The sequence below is a fragment of the Pelodiscus sinensis genome, unplaced genomic scaffold (assembly GCF_049634645.1).
Source record: "Pelodiscus sinensis isolate JC-2024 unplaced genomic scaffold, ASM4963464v1 ctg140, whole genome shotgun sequence".
Taxonomy (NCBI): Eukaryota; Metazoa; Chordata; order Testudines; family Trionychidae; genus Pelodiscus; species Pelodiscus sinensis.
Genome location: NW_027466032.1, coordinates 169,523 through 182,344, shown reverse-complemented (window position 1 = coordinate 182,344; position 12,822 = coordinate 169,523). Strand labels below are relative to the sequence as shown.

The 12,822-nt window shown below is 68.5% G+C and overlaps 2 protein-coding genes across 7 annotated transcripts in view; both read left to right on the top strand.

The window, feature by feature from the left end:
• LOC102459912 (cell adhesion molecule CEACAM6-like) overlaps positions 1-12,822 on the top strand; it is a 70,745-nt gene that overhangs the window by 52,904 nt on the left and 5,019 nt on the right. The window lies entirely within an intron of this gene.
• Positions 7,257-12,822, top strand: part of LOC142826086 (cell adhesion molecule CEACAM6-like) — a 48,626-nt gene continuing 43,060 nt past the window's right edge. For all 4 annotated transcript variants that reach the window (XM_075918505.1, XM_075918504.1, XM_075918503.1 and 1 more), the window contains exons 1-2: positions 7,257-7,405; positions 7,966-8,340. In XM_075918505.1, the coding sequence (XP_075774620.1) occupies positions 7,351-7,405; positions 7,966-8,340 (430 nt within the window). In that variant the 5' untranslated portion in view covers positions 7,257-7,350. The remainder of the gene's footprint in view (positions 7,406-7,965; positions 8,341-12,822) is intronic.

Sequence of the window (12,822 nt, the reverse complement as noted above, 5' to 3'; positions counted from 1 at the left end):
GGCTCTCGCCCCAGGGCAGCGACTCCGCATGATACACACTGCACGGCTCGCTGGTCGCACGCGAGGGACACGCCTGTACTCAGCGCCGTGCACACACAGGGCGGAACCACCCACAGGGACTAGCAGCCTTACAGTACACAGAAACACAGGAACCCATCGAGCCGGCGTTTGCACTGAACCATCTACCCCCCAGGGACCCTGCCCCCGCCTCAGAGTCCAGGTCACTGGCAGGGCTGCAGCCGCAGAGGAGGGTCCGTGTGTGTGAGTCCAAGTGGAGCAGCCGGCTGCAAACTCCCTCCCCACTGGAGCCGCCTCCGGCAAATGCCAGCAGCTCCTTGCGGGGGGGGGGGGGGGGGGGTTGTCGTTGCAGGGCCCAGCCCAGAACTGGACCCGGCGACTGGAGCCCTGGTGCCCCCGGCCTGCTCAGCGCACACGGCCGGCTCCAGCCAGACGCAGACAAGGGGGGACCCAGCACCGGCCCAGCGAGGGGGGGACATTGGACGGGGATTGGAGGGGAGAAGACGGGTCCAAGTGACCCTGTTACCTGCAGAGACACTGGCGGGGGGGAGGGGGGGGCTGTTGCTGGGGGCACTGGGGCCTGGGCTGGCAGACGTGTCGGAGGCAGAGGGGCAGCTCCCCCAGGAGGGAATAGGCCCCCCAAGAGGGTCGCTGCACTGGAGGGGGATCCCCGAGAACGGGTTACCCCACTGGATGGGGCAGGTCCTGCCTGGGGATGCACATGACACCTGCCCCCCTGCCCCGGGCTCCCTCGCTCCCCTGGCCGGCTTCCAAGGCAGCGTGGCTGAGTGGGGGGGGGCTGTCACCCCTGGGGTGCGCTGGCCGGGCTGGGCTGGTGGGTGGGGACCAAGGGCCCATCTACCCGGCCTCCCGTCAGCGCCCCTGAGGACGTGGCAGGAAAAGCTGCAGTCGCTGGTGTGGCAAGAACTGGCCTGCGGTTCTACCCGTCGATCTGGCCTCAGGCTGCAGTTGCCCTGGCACCTCCAGGAACGGAGGGCGGGGGAGGTGGGGGGGCTGGCTTCTCCCACCACTAATTATACCTTCCCTGCCCGCCCCACCCCCATTCCCCTGCAGGCCCCACAGCACCTCCCAGCCTCATGCAGCCCCCTTTCCCGTCAGCCCCCCAGCCTGAGACAAACCCCCATTTCTCCTCCTCTGCTGTTTTCACAAGACCCCCCCCCCTTCCTCTCCTCCATCCACCCTCCCCCGTCCAGCCCCCCACTTCCCCTTCCCCTCCCTTACCACACAGGCAGGCCCCTCCCCCAGCCATCCACTCCTCCCTATCCAGCCCCCCACTTCCCCTTCCCCTCCCTTACCACACAGGCAGGCCCCTCCCCCATCCATCCACTCCTCCCTATCCAGCCCCCCCACTTCCCCTTCCCCTCTCTTACCACTTAGGCCGGCCCCTCCCCTCCCACATCCAGCCCCCCACTTCTCTGCCCCCCCATAAATCTCCCTGCTCTCCCCCACCCTCCCATGCTGGTCTGTGGGCACCAGCTCATGCCTGGGGCTGGGGAAGGGGAGGGGCCCCGCGGCAGCATGGAGGAGCCAAACCTGCCCCCCCCCCCCCAGGTCTCCGGATTCGTGGCTCCCCTGGCGCCCCCTGCCCCCCCTCACAGCCGGGCGGGGCACGTCCCCGTGATGAGGAAGCCGCCCAAGGCCGAGTCCCCCGGTGACGCCTGTCCCACGCTGGCCCTGCCGGGGACCCAGGGGACCGGGCGCTGGGCAGCCCCCCCCCAGCCGCGTCCGTCCCCGGCCTGGTCCCGCACTGGGGGGGCCCAGGAGTCCGGGCGCTGCACCCACCCAGACACGCTCCCCAGCAGCCTGCGCCCCAGGGGTGGGCAGGAGTCCCCGGGGGTCGTGGGGGACTCAGGCGTCCGGGCCCCTGCAAGAGCCGGGGGGGGGGTCAGCCCCTCCCTGTGGGATTCACACCGGGAAGCCCCCCCCCTGCAGCGGCCAGGCCTGTCTGTCTGGGTCCGTTCCGGGATGGGAGTGTTTGGGGGGCAAGAAGGGGGATTCCTGGCCCGCCCGACTGAGGCAACTTCCCCAGGCCTGGCCCCCTGGTGCCCCCCCCCCAGGCCCCAGAGACAGGCCGGGGTCTCCCTGGGGAGGGGCAGGGCCTGGCCAGTGACTCGGACCTCACAGGGAATGGGGGGGGCTGCACCCTGGGGCGGTTGAGGGGGGGGGGGCTGCACCCTGGGGCGGTTGGGGGAAGGGGGGAGGGGAGGGGCTGCACCCTGGGGCGGTTGGGGGGGAGGGGGGAGGTTTCTCTCCGTTTCCTTTGTCACTTTCCTGCATCGGCGCTAAACAAACCTGCGGCACAAACGGGTTTTTCTTCCTCTCCGGACGCCTGCGGGGCGATGGGTTCTGGGGGGCGGGGAGCCAGGGCTCCATGTAGCGGAGTTGAGGGGGGGGACCAGACCGGGGGGCGGAGCCAGGGCTCCGGGCGGGGGGGACCAGGCCTGGGGGAGGGGGGAGCCAGGGCTCCGGGCGGGGGGAACCAGGCCGGAGGGGGAGGGGGCAGCCAGGGCTCCGGACGTGGGGGACCAGGCCTGGGGGAAGGAGGGAGCCAGGGCTCCGGGCGGGGGGAACCAGGCCGGAGGGGGAGGGGGGATTTCCAGGGATCTGGTTCATCTGAGTTTCTAGTGAAGCTCCATGAGGGACCCGGAGAAGAACACGTCCGTGTTCCCACCGGCCAGCGACACCCCCACTGGCTCCACCCCCAGCTCTAACCACCAGCCCCCACTGCCCCCCCCGCGCTGGGGGAGGACCCAGGAGTCCCTGTGCTGCCCAGTCTGTGTCGCGCTGGGAGCCCCCTGGCTGAGGGGGGCAGACCCGGGGCTCCCCCCCTGGTGACAGGGGTGAGGGTTAGCCCCAGCCTGCCCCAGTGAGGACGGGGGTGAGCGGCTCCGCCTGACAGCCCAGACCCCTGGGCGCGGTGGTGACTCACTCTCGGGGGGGGGGTTCCCCCTGCCCTGCCCCTCGGCATCACTACAGGGAACATGTCTCCAGCTGAGCAGCCCTTCCCCCGCCCCATGTGCACCTGGCTGCACCCTGGAGTATCGGTGTGTCCCGGCGCTGGCCCGACCCGGTGTCCCCCCCCCCGGTATCGGTGTGTCCCGGCGCTGGCCCGTCCCAGTGTACCCCGCCCCCGGTATCGGTGTGTCCCGGCGCTGGCCCATCCCGGTGTCCCCCCCCCCCCGGTATCGGTGTGTCCCGGCGCTGGCCCATCCCGGTGTCCCCCCCCCCCCCGGTATCGGTGTGTCCCGGCGCTGGCCCGTCCCGGTGTACCCCGCCCCCGGTATCGGTGTGTCCCGGCGCTGGCCCGTCCCGGTGTACCCCGCCCCCGGTATCGGTGTGTCCCGGCGCTGGCCCGTCCCGGTGTACCCCGCCCCCGGTATCGGTGTGTCCCGGCGCTGGCCCGTCCCGGTGTCCCCCCCCCGGTATTGGTGTGTCCCGGCGCTGGCCCGTCCCAGTGTACCCCGCCCCCGGTATCGGTGTGTCCTGGCGCTGGCCTGTCCCGGTGTCCCACCTCCGGTATCGGTGTGTCCTGGTGCTGGCCTATCCCTGTTTCCCCCCTCCGGTATCGGTGTTTCCCAGCACTGGCCCTTCCCGGTGTCCCATCCCCAGTATCGGTGTGTCCCGGCGCTGGCCCGTCCTGGTGTCCTCGCCCCCCCCCGTACCGGTGTGTCCCGGCGCTGGCCCGTCCCGGTGTCCCACCCCCGGTATCGGTGTGTCCCGGCGCTGGCCTGTCCCGGTGTTCCACCCCCGGTATCGGTGTGTCCCGGCGCTGGCCTGTCCCGGTGTCCCATCCCCGGTATCGGTGTGTCCCGGCGCTGACCCGTCCCGGTGTCCCACCCCCGGTATCGGTGTGTCCCGGCGCTGGCCTGTCCCGGTGTCCCACCCCCGGTATCGGTGTGTCCCGGCGCTGGCCTGTCCCGGTGTCCCACCCCCGGTATCGGTGTGTCCCGGCGCTGGCCCGTCCCAGTGTCCCATCCCCGGTATCGGTGTGTCCCGGCGCTGACCCGTCCCGGTGTCCCACCCCCGGTATCGGTGTGTCCCGGCGCTGGCCTGTCCCGGTGTCCCATCCCCGGTATCGGTGTGTCCCGGCGCTGGCCCGTCCCAGTGTCCCCGCCCCGGTATCAGTGTGTCCCGGCGCTGACCCGTCCCGGTGTCCCACCCCCGGTATCGGTGTGTCCCGGCGCTGGCCTGTCCCGGTGTCCCATCCCCGGTATCGGTGTGTCCCGGCGCTGGCCCGTCCCAGTGTCCCATCCCCGGTATCGGTGTGTCCCGGCGCTGGCCCGTCCCGGTGTCCCACCCCCGGTATCGGTGTGTCCCGGCGCTGGCCCGTCCCGGTGTCCCCCCCCCGGTATCGGTGTGTCCCGGCGCTGGCCCGTCCCGGTGTCCCACCCCCGGTATCGGTGTGTCCCGGCGCTGACCCGTCCCAGTGTCCCATCCCCGGTATCGGTGTTTCCTGGGGCTGGCCCGTCCCGGTGTCCCCCCCCCGGTATCGGTGTGTCCCGGCGCTGGCCTGTCCCGGTGTCCCATCCCCAGTATCGGTGTGTTCTGGTGCTTGCCTGTCCCTATGTCCCCCCCCCCCCCCCGCAGTATCCGTGTGTCCCGGCGCTGGCCCATCCCAGTGTCCTCCCCCGGTATTGGTGTGTCCTGGCGCTGGCCCGACCCGGTGCCCCCCCCCCCCCCGGGTATCGGTGTGTCCTGGGGCTGGCCCGTCCCAGTGTCCCCCCCCCCCCCGGTATCGGTGTGTCCCGGCGCTGGCCCGACCCGGTGTCTCCCCCCCCCCCCCCGGGTATCGGTGTGTCCTGGTGCTGCCCCGTCCCAGTGTCGTCCCCCCCCCCCGCCATCGGTGTGTCCCGGCGCTGGCCTGTCTGGGTCCCGACCACACTCACTTCGGGAGTCGTGGGGACGATTTTGCCATTTCATTTGGTACAAACAACATCGACTGTGAGATAAATGCCCCCTGTGAACACCCCCTGCCACCGCCCCCAGCCATCCGCCCTGCAGCCCCCGGCCCAGCGCCTGTCTGATGGGGGGGTCAGGGTCCCGGTGTCAGCTGATTGTTCACACACCCTGCACAGCCCCCTCCCACCCAGACCCCGTGCTAACAGTGTGAACCCAGGAGCCCCCGCGCTGGAACCCACCAGAGCCCCCCCCCCCCCGCCTGGGCGAGACCCAGGGTCAGTTGTGAGGCACTTGTGAGAGGGGACAGCGAGCAGGAGAGTGAACGTGGATTCACCGAGGGCGAGTCCTGCCTGGCCAACCCGCCCGGCGTCTCTGCCGAGGTTCCTGGCTCTGGGGGGGGTCGGGGGGGGGGGACTAGCCTGGGCTTCAGCAAAGCTTTGACCCGTCTCCCCCGGTGTTCGTGCCGGCGGGTGAGGGCGTCGCATTGGGAACCGGCACTGGGCCGTGGGTACGGAGCCGGCTGGACTGCCGGGCCCCGCGGGCCGTGGTCGAGGGCTGGTGGCAGGCTGGCCGCCGGGTTCTAGCGAGGGCCCCAAGGGTCGGTTCTAGGGCCGGTTTTGCCAGAGAAACCTGCCACCCCGCCCTGCCTGCTCCCGGCTAGGGGAGGAAAAGCCCTTTGCTCGGAGCAGGGCGGGTCTCTCCCCTTGCAGGGGCGGCCTGTGGAAGTGAATCGGGGGGGCGGGCCGGGCGGACGGGGGGGGGGGGGGGAGAGCCGCCAAGAGGGGGGATCGGGAAGGGAGCGCCCTGGGGAGACTGGACTGGAGACGCCCTGGGAGTCAGGCAGCGAGGGCCCGTCCTGGGACCCTCTTGGAAGCAGCAGGGAAAAGGCCCCACAAGTCTCCCTGCGCACGGCGCTGTGGACTGGCCGGGCAGGAGAGGGAGGAATCGGAGGCTCTTGCAGGGGGACCCGGGTTTCCCTCTTGTCCACGGGGAGCAGCGATCCGGCTCCACCCTCCCCCGCCTGCCTCACCCCCCAGTGCAGTGAGGGGAGCAACTAGTGGGAACACGATGGGGTGTGGGAGTGTGGGTGTGTGTGTGCAGGGGGTGTGAGTGTGTGGGGGTGTGGGGGGGAGTGTGTAGGGGGCGTGAGTGGGTGTGGGGGTGTGAGTGTGTAGGGGTGTGCAGGGGGTGTGAGTGTGGGGGGGAGTGTGCAGGGGGTGTGAGTGTGTGTGGGAGTGTGGGGGGTTTGCAGGGGGCGTGAGTGGGTGTGGGGGTGTGAGTGTGTAGGGGTGTGCAGGGGGTGTGAGTGTGTGGGGGTGTGGGGGGGAGTGTGCAGGGGGTGTGAGTGCGTGTGGGGGTGTGGGAGGTTTGCAGGGGGCGTGAGTGGGTGTGGGGGTGTGAGTGTGTGGGGATGTGCAGGGGGTGTGAGTGTGTGGGGGTGTGGGGGGGAGTGTGCAGGGGGTGTGAGTGCGTGTGGGGGTGTGGGGGGTTTTCAGGGGGCGTGAGTGGGTGTGGGGGTGTGAGTGTGTGGGGATGTGCAGGGGGTGTGAGTGTGTGGGGGGGGGAGTGTGCAGGGGGTGTGAGTGCGTGTGGGGGGGGGGGTTTCTCTGTGTGACAGTGTGCTGGATCATACCCCAATGGGAAAGTTTGCACGGATCTATCTCTGCTCAGTAAACGCGCCTGTTGCCTTTCCCCCTGAGGAAGATCCCGGTTCCGTTCAGCCACCAGGGTGTCAGGCGCCAGGGTGCCCCAGGCAGACAGAGCCCGGGACCCAGGAGCGGGCCGAGCCGCGGGCTGGGCACAGGGTGACAGGAGGGGGGGAGGCGGGAACCAGGAGCAGGCTCAGTCCGGGGGCCGCGATGCAGCAGCTGGGAGGAAGCCGGGCCCTTTGGGGTTTGGGCTGGAGGGGGCGAGCGCGACCCGTGGGGGGTCGGGGCCGGATGAGGCGCCCCACAGAACGGCCGGGGAGCCAGGACCTGCACGGCCAATGCCTGGCAGGGCCCCGCGGCGGTGAGTCCCGCAGATCCTGCGGCCCCGGGCCACGTGAGCCGAGCAGAACGCGCCCGCTCTCCCCGCCAGGGGCCCGGAGCCGCCCCTGGTCCGGGTCGCTGCCCACTGGGGCCACTTTTCGCTCGGCAGCCTCCGAGTTTCCACGAGGTGTCCCCCCCCAGGGTCCCCCCCCAGGTCGCGGGCAGGGCGGGGGGGGGGTTGCGTAGGGGGGGCCTGCCCCCCAGGGGCGCCCCTCCCTCCCGTGACCCGCCCATCGGCCAGGACCCGGTGCCTGCGCTGAGCCGGGCGGGGGCGGAGCTTCCTGCCCCCCCTTCTCCCTCTGCCCCCCCCCCCCCGCTCTGCCCTTCGCCCCGCTGGGACCCGGCGTCTGACACCCGGCGCGTCCCGCGGCAGCGACGGGCGATGGGGCGAGGCCCCCCCCGGCCGGGCGGCCCTTGGGCCCGGGTTCTCCTGGCAGGTCAGAGCGGGGGGGGGGACCCAGGTGTCCGGGGAAGCAGCAGGGCTGAGATGCGGGGACCCCAGGGCGCAGGAGGGGGCCGAGGCTTCCTTCCCCAGGCCGGTTCTGTCCCCAGCCCGGGGGGCCCCGCACCAGCCCCTGGGCCCCGCAGATCCTGCTTCGCAAGGGGAGGTTCGCAGGGAGCAGCTGTTTGTGTCTCGCTGCCCCAGGGCATGGGGGGGCACAACCCCCCCGCTTCTCCCCAGCCCCAGCCTGTGCGGAGACCCAGGGACCGGGCACCCCACGGGGGAGACCCCCCCCCCACTGGTTCCTGCTCCAGGCCGCGGGGGAGCGGGCGGGTCGAGGCGGGAGGGGAAGTCGGGGCTGCCCTGCCAGAGCCCCCTGCCCCCGCCCGCTGCAGCAAAGGCTCCTGGCGAGGGGCCCTGGCAGCTGAGACTGGGCGGTCGGGGGAGGGGCGGGGCGGGGCAGGGGACACGAAGGGCTGCCCGAGGGGGGCAGAGGAAAGCGGGGGGGCAGGTCGGGAGTGAGGGGCACCGTTAGTATCTGGGCTCCCCCCGCAGCCTCCGTCCTGGGCTCCTGCCTCCAGCCGGCGCCGGCCCAGAGCACCCGGCCCCCAGGGACCATCGTCCTCAGCCCGCCGAGCCCCGTGGTGGGAGGGGGCGTCAGCCTGGCCCCGCGGGATCCTCCGCAGAACGTGCTGAGCTGCAACTGGTTCCGATCAGAAACCGAAGTTCCGAGCAGACGGATCCTCACTTACTACCCGTCGGCACCGTCTAATACGAGCATCGGCCTGGCGCACACGGGGCGGGAGACAGGGGGGCCGGGCTGCGCCCTGCACATCGCGGGGGTGACGCTCAGTGACACCGGGACCTACTCGCTGGTGATGGAGGCTCCAGGGAACAGAGTCCTCGCCGCGGTGCTTCTGCGCGTCTGGGGTAAGTGACACCCCGGGGACCCCCCCCTCGGGCTCCGGGCCTCTCCCCGGGGCTGAGCCCGCAGGGTCCAGGGGCTGGGGATGCAGAAAGCTGCTACCTCTGACATGCTGTTACTTAGAAACGCTTATGGGGCAATGCGCATGCGCGGTATCACTGCACATGCTCGGTCGCTGTATTGAAGCCACTGCCCTTGGTTCTGCCCGCTCTATAACTTTTTTTGCTTTCTTATTTTTCCAAGGGGTTAAAAACGGAGAAAAGGGGCTAAACCGAGGAGGGGGGTGAAACCTGACTGGGGGGGGGGAAGCGGCTTAGATTCGGGGCCGGGGTAAACTCAGGGCTGGGGGTGAGGGCAGGTCCATCCCCGGTACAGGCAGGGCAGAGGGGTACGGACAGTCACCCCCTGGGAGCGAGGCACCATCGCAGAGTGTCCCGGCCAGGGGGGCTTCTTCATTTGCTTAAACCTGCTCTTTTATCCTTTACTCGGGGGAGGCACTGAGCATGCTCAGTAGGGCTGCAGAGCCTCTGCCCTTCTCCCTTCCCTTACTAAGGAGAAGTCTTGCTTAGTACACTTGGAAAGGGGCTAAGGCAGGGCAGGAATCTCCTCACAGTTCGCACATTTGTGTTGTCTGCTGCCTGCGAATCACTGAGTTGCCCTCCCGTCCCTCTATCCCACTCTCATTGTAGTTTTGCTCCTTGCAAATGCTATTGCTGTGACTCGTAATTATTCTGCGCAGCGCCTGGCACTGTCCCCTTTGGTTTTGTTTCACCCGTTACTGCTCAGAAACACTTATGGCCTACGAGAGAGACTCAGGGATTTCGGTCTGTTTAGTCTGAAGAAGAGAAGAGTGAGGGGGGATTTGAGAGCAGCCTGCAGCTCCCTGCAGGGAGGTTCCAGAGAAGCTGGAGAGAGGCTGTTCTCAGTGGGGGCAGGTGGCAGAACAAGGCGCAATGGTCTCAAGTTGCAGGGGGCAGGTCTAGGTTGGACATTAGGAAAAACTATTTCCCTAGGTGGGTGGGGAAGCGCTGGGCTGGGTTCCCTGGGGAGGGGGGAGTCTCCATCCCTAGAGGTGTTTAAGTCTCGGCTTGACAAAGCCCTGGCTGAGTTGATTTAGTTGGGATTGGTCCTGCCTAGAGCAGGGGGCTGGACTTGATGCCTCCTGAGGTCTCTGCCAGCTCTGTGGCTCTGTGGTTCTACCATAGCAATTCTTTCTGGGTATGTCTACACTACAATGTTAGTTCGAACTAACTTTCCTAGGTGCTACACTAGCGCTCTGTTAGTTCGAATTTAATTGGAACTAGCGGAGCGCTTAGTTCGAACTAGGTAAACCTCATTCCACGAGAATTAAGTCTAGTTCGAATTTACTAGTTCGAATTAAGGGCTGTGTAGACCCTTAATTCGAACTAGTGGGAGGCTAGCACTCTCCAGGCTCCCCCTGGTGGCCACTCTGGACACAACCAGGAAAACTCTTCTCTCCCCCAGCCCCGGGCCCTTAAAGGGGTAGACTCTGGCCAGACGCCACTGGAGTCAGACAGCCCTGCCAGCAGTCCCTGCCCCTGAGCCAGTGGCCCCACCATGACCCAGGCAGCCAGTGGCAGCGAGCCGTCCCCTGCCCAGTCCCCGAGCAGCCAGGGGCCGTAGACGGCGCGTGGCCCCCTGGACTAGTGCGGAGGTCATGGACCTCATTGAGGTTTGGGGGCAGGCCCCTAATCTCCAAGATCTCCACACTAGGAGGAGGAACGCGGCCGTCTACGGGCGCATAGCAGCCGCTATGGCCAGCAGGGGACACAGGCGCACCCAGGAGCAGGTGCGAATCAAGCTGAAGCAGCTGCGGCAGGGGTACGCCAGGGCCACCAGGGGCGGCGCTGCTGCAGGGGCTGCCACCTGCCCCTACTTCCCCGCCCTCCACCAACTCGTGGGGGGAGGGGTGGTCCGTGCCAGCCCGGGGGACAGCGAGCCGGGACCAGAGGGCCCTGACCTGGGCGCACCGGAGGGGCCACCGCCAGCTGTTCCAGCAGGGTCGTCCAGGGAGACCGTACCGGGTAAGTAGTTTGAATTATGTAGTTCGGGGGGGGGGGGGGGGAGGCCAGAGACCACGCGCGTGGGCCATGCCTCCCACGGATCACGCAGACACCTGTGCACGTGCGAGCACATGCCATGCCACCCTTGGGCAGGTGGCTCCAGCTGCGTGACACCCAGGGGCCATTGCCCAATAGGCACATGCTTGTGCAAAGAGACGTGACATGCTCCCGACCCCGGGGCGGGACCCAGCAGGATGCTTTCCCTTCACATGTCCCCTCTACACGGAGGCAGGGGACATCTCTCCCCCCCCCCCCCCGCCGCCCCGGCCACACTATACATGGCACAGGGACATGGGTGCGGTCTTGGGGCAGCTCCCAGTCCCGGGGAGAGCCAGACATCCTGACCATGGCCTCTGTACAAGCACAGCGGCTGTGACGGTGCAGGACATGGTCACCCTCACGTTGCGGAGTTGGGGAGAGGGCGGGGCATCATCCCCTGCGTCCCCAGGGAGAACTGACCACTTCTCTTCTTTCTCTACAGCTGCACCAGCTGCTCGTGCAGGGCGCACCACCCCCCCCCACCCAGGACATGCTCCCGCACCCGCGGCCTGCTCCGGACTGCCAGCACGGAGCAGGAGTACTGGGACCAGCACCTTGGGGCCCTGCGAGCCGTGCACCGCACACTACAGGCGTGGATGCGGGAAGACCTGCAGGTCCACCACGAGCAGCTGGCTGAGCTCCGAGGGCTGAGCACCAACCTACAGCTCCTGCTGCAGAGCATGGTGCCCCGTGCTGGTCCTGCGCCTGCTGCCCCCCCAACTGCTGTCCCTCCTCCCACTCCTGCCCCCCTCCCACCTCTCCCTCCTCAACCCCCACAACCTCTTCCTCAATGTCCACACCCCCCACCTCAACCTCCGCACCCTCCACCCCATCCCTCCGGGGACGCTGAGGCCCCCTCCCTCGCCGTGCTGGGAGGTGGTTGGCCCGGCGAGACCCCCACCCCTGATCCTTCAGCTTCCCCACCCCCTCCTTTCCCTTGCTTCCCCCTTTCAGCTCCCTCCTCCCAGTTTCCTCCCTCCCCTCTCCCAGCCTCTCTCTTCCCCTCTCCCACCTCCTTTTCCCAGTTTCCCCGAGTTTTGTTAAATAAAGAGAGTTTCTAGTTTTGACCACACGTGTCCTTTATTTTGTACATCAGGAAGAGGGGCTAGGGAAGGGTAAGTGGAAGGAGGTGAGGGAGGAATGGGGTACGAGCCCCCGATGGGGAGGACTGGGCTGGCTCTGCGGGCTTCTGGGGGTGGAAGCTCTCCTGCAGCCCCCCCAATTGCCCCCTCTCCCCAGCTGGCAGCCTGCGGCACGTGCAGCCGGGCTGATGGCCGAGTGGTGTGATGTGCCCAGTGTGGGCACTCCGGGCAATCCAAGCCAGGACTGGTTTGCAAGCGGGGCACCCCTTAGAACTGTCTGTCCGGGGTGGGGGTCGGGACCCTTTAAGCGCAGCCCTCGGCTAGCCTGAGACAGCAGCTCCACGCTCTAAGTCCTTCTCTGATGCCCTGCCGGCACTGCTTCCGGCCATCCTTAAGCCTGGTTCAGGGTCCACTCAGTGTGGACTTGCTAGTTGGAATTAGCAAAACGCTAATTCGAACTAGTTTTTTAGTCTGGATCCGTTAGTTCGAATTAGTACAGGGAAAGTCCGACCCCAGAACCGCACTGAACTCTGGGACACAGAATCCCGGGTCGCACGGCCTGCTGGGAAATCCCTGCTCCCGATGCCAGTGACCCCTCGCCGGCCCACACCCAGGCCGATTCCGGGGAGCGTCCCCGCTGGGAGCCAGGCGCTGGGGCTGCCCAGTTGAATGCTGAAGTCCCTGTAAGGCGGGGATGGGGCCCTCCGGCCTGCAAGCTGGGATGCTCCGGGCTCCCTCCCGCCCCCTGCAACAGGGCAGCTCGGCGCTGGCGCTTTAGCCGTGCAGGGGAGGGGCTCTGAGGCGTGTCGCCCCCTGTACCCCGCGTGGCTGGAGCCCCAGTGCGGCTTGCCCTGCTGCGGCCGGGGGACCCCGAGCTCCGGGCTCTGGACCCTGCGCTGCGTGCTCTGCGGTGTAGGGCTGGTACTGCAGCGCCCGCAGCGCACCCAGCGTCGGGGGGGCCGCGGTCAGGAGCTCCCAGCGTGCGCCGGCTTCCCACCCCCGCCCCTGCTGCAGGGCAGCCAGGCGCGCTCCGTGCTGGGTCCTGCCGCGGGGCCGGGGACTGGACTCGGTGCCTGGCCAGGTCCCTGCCAGCTCTGGTGTCTGATTCTGTGACGTCTGGGGAGCTGCAGTCCCCCATCAGCACCCAATCCTGCACGCTGGGTGTTTTTGGGGGTTGTTTGGAACCAGCCCCGTCCCCCTCTTCTGCCGGGGGCGGTGGGCTGGAGTGGGCCCCTCGCGTGACAGCGCCGCCCTGGTTCTCAGCCCTTAGCCCAACCCAGGG